We start from the raw sequence: 2,939 nt of genomic DNA, 5'->3' as shown, positions 1-2,939 counted from the left end.
TATAAATCACCACCACCCCGTCACCATCGCCTCCACCACCTTACTATTATAAATCTCCGCCACCACCAACTAAGTCTCCCCCACCTCCTTATTACTACAAGTCTCCACCTCCACCATCACCAAAACCTGTACCAGTATACTATTACAAGTCTCCGCCACCACCATCGCCGTCTCCTCCTCCACCATACTATTACAAGTCCCCACCACCACCATCTCCATCACCTCCACCATCCCCATCACCACCTCCACCCTACTACTACAAGTCGCCTCCTCCACCGTCACCTTCTCCACCACCTCCCTACTACTACAAGTCACCTCCTCCACCATCTCCTTCTCCTCCACCTCCACCGGTAAAGTCTCCTCCTCCACCTGTGAAATCACCTCCTCCACCAGTATACATTTATGCTTCCCCACCACCACCAACTCACTACTAAGTATTTCTAGGAGCTCAACCATTCACCCGAATCAATCAAATTTCCATTTGAAGCACAAAATAATGGACCAGTTTGCTTCAACTTCTCTTTTGGCCGTCTTGCTCATTGTTCTCATTTCTTGTTATCAGTGAAATGACTTCAATAACTTAGCTCACAAAAAGTTATTAGTTATTTCCTAATCTTTGAGAAATTAGAGTTGGTTTCTTGATAATCAATTATTTGTATCGAGGATGTCCTCAATGTATTCATTAATTTCCTATTAGTTATTGTATGTTGCTTCCTTTTACCTTGTACTTCGTGAACAAATCAATAAGAATTTTGTTGTTAGGAGTTAAGTCAATTAGTTCAATTAATTATCAATCAGATGTCTTGCCCAGATATGGCTTTCCGTAGAATTCTATATGTATCTATCGAGTATGGTATTTTGTTTACTCACTATAAGTTGAGTATCCGTTTCCCTCCCTTTCCTACTAGGATTGAAAATCCTATATTTTACATGTCCATATAATTGAGTCGTTGAGTCCCCGAAATAGTATAAAAGAAGTGCTTCAAATCATGGATATTTGACTCGGACCAGTTCTAAAAAAGTCGAGGTATTCCAAATTGTTTTTTGACACGAACAAAGTCAGGAAAAACTAATCTTGAATTTCAAAATATGAAAAGTGAGTTAAAGCAAGTGGACATATTATCAATAATGTCTTTGATATTTAGTATTAGAGGAACAAAAATATTTGGGAGATATACATGAAAAAATTTTAGACGGAATAACAAAATTTCTCACTATTTATTGAATGTAAATGAATAAATTTGCCTCTTAATCCCTTAAATATAGTTGATTAATCAATCTTGAAAATGTTAGCAAATTATGAAATCACATGATGTTGATTCAACATTCTCCTCACGATTTTATCAACTAGACCATGCACGTAGTTACCTCACTATAGGACTTCCAAAAGCCATCTCTAAATCTCACAAACAATTAACAGACAATTACATTATTCTCTTATTTAACAATCTACTAATTAAAAAATTACTTAATTCTGATACTGTATTAACTGGCCATTGAGGTAATGAGGTCTTCTTTCAATGCCAGGAATAATTGAACCATAGAATAAATAATTGATTTGTTTCTCTTTCGTTTATTTTTTATATCATGTTTTAAGTTGACTTGTACATAATAGTAAGACTTTTGATCTTAAATATGCCATGACATTTTTATTGCTACAAAAGCATATCATCCAATAATGAAATGAAAATTCAAAGTCAATTTTTTTTGAATATAAAAATGTGTCATTTATTGAGCAAACTAATAAAGAACGAATATCATATAGAATAAAGCAAAGAAAGTAGTAAAAGGCAGTAGTTCTTTATCGAGTATGTACAAAGACAATTTATATCAATATATACAGGTAAAATCTTACCTACATCCGATGTTTACACTAAGCTAATACATGCATGCCATGCGTTTGAATTTAAAGTTCATTTTCCTTACCCACAATTAATTAGCATGTGGTTTACTTCATTAAATTACTTAACCATGATAAATTGCATTAGTTTAATGTAAACACCGGATGAATTTTCACACATTACAGAGAGTTATGAGGGTTTTTAATCTTTGCATGAGACGACATGTGCAAGGAAACAAAAATATAATGGAAAGGTAGTGGAAATATTGAAAGTTAGCAATCATTTTCCCTTACACAATTTTGTGGCATGTGTGTCGCTTTGTAGCAGGAAATTGTTACTACAACTTGTTATATAGATATTGTGGAAATATTCTAAGTGATCAAGAAATGGATGTTAATAAACAAGATAAATATTAGTAAATCCAGTTGTTATATTTTAGTCTATGATTATCAATTGGAACAATTGAATTGGTCACTTAGACAGCTCTATACCAAAGACGACTTATATTATTCTCATATTTAATAGAGCAATCGAACTAATCAGAAAGTGCTTCTGACATGGGATTTGTTCATGAGTACAAGGTATAAGGAAGCAACATACAAAAACTAATAGGAAATGAATAAAATGAGGACATCCTCAATACAAATAATTAATTATCAAGAAACCAACTCTATGAAGCATCAAAGCTCATATACATTCAAGCACCCATAACTAATAACTTTTTGTGAGCTAAGTTATTGAAGTCATTTCCCTGATAACAAGAAATGAGAACAATGAGCAAGACAGCCAAAGGAGAAGTTGAAGCAAACTGGTCCATTATTTTCTGCTTCAAATGGAAATTTGATTGATTCGGGGGAATGGTTGAGCTCCTAGAAATACTTAGTAGTGAGTTGGAGGTGGTGGGGAAGCATAAATGTATACTGGTGGAGGAGGTGAGCTGTAGTAATATGGTGAAGGAGGAGACTTTACCGGTGGAGGTGGAGAGTGGTAGTAGTAAGGAGGTGGAGGAGAAGGCGATGGTGGAGGAGGTGACATGTAGTAGTAGGGAGGTGGTGGAGAAGGTGACGGTGGAGGAGGTGACTTGTAGTAGTAGGGTGG

General features: G+C 35.3%; 2 protein-coding genes across 2 annotated transcripts in view; both read right to left on the bottom strand.

Annotated features, from left to right (window-relative positions):
- Nucleotides 1-6: 6 nt before the first annotated feature.
- Nucleotides 7-686, bottom strand: LOC107850126. Its single transcript, XM_047401316.1, has one exon. It carries the CDS (start codon nt 454-456, stop codon nt 70-72), a length of 387 nt encoding a protein of 128 aa, XP_047257272.1. The 5' UTR covers nt 457-686; the 3' UTR covers nt 7-69.
- A 1,852-nt stretch (nt 687-2,538) lies between these two features.
- The window catches only part of LOC107850123 (extensin-like), a 3,601-nt gene continuing 3,200 nt past the window's right edge, over nt 2,539-2,939 (bottom strand). The window contains exons 2-3 of the mRNA XM_047401758.1: nt 2,763-2,921; nt 2,539-2,592 (exon numbers count right to left, since the gene is read on the bottom strand). Of these exons, the coding sequence (XP_047257714.1) occupies nt 2,539-2,592; nt 2,763-2,921 (213 nt within the window). The remainder of the gene's footprint in view (nt 2,593-2,762; nt 2,922-2,939) is intronic.

This window comes from Capsicum annuum, chromosome 12 (assembly GCF_002878395.1).
Source record: "Capsicum annuum cultivar UCD-10X-F1 chromosome 12, UCD10Xv1.1, whole genome shotgun sequence".
NCBI classification, from domain to species: Eukaryota; Viridiplantae; Streptophyta; class Magnoliopsida; order Solanales; family Solanaceae; genus Capsicum; species Capsicum annuum.
Note: the sequence above shows the minus strand (reverse complement) of the source record. Positions and strands in the feature narration are given on the sequence as shown.

Excerpts from the sequence above, each read along its gene's own strand:
- LOC107850126 (XM_047401316.1), bottom strand. The coding sequence starts at position 456 with ATGGTTGAGCTCCTAGAAATACTTAGTAGTGAGTTGGTGGTGGTGGGG.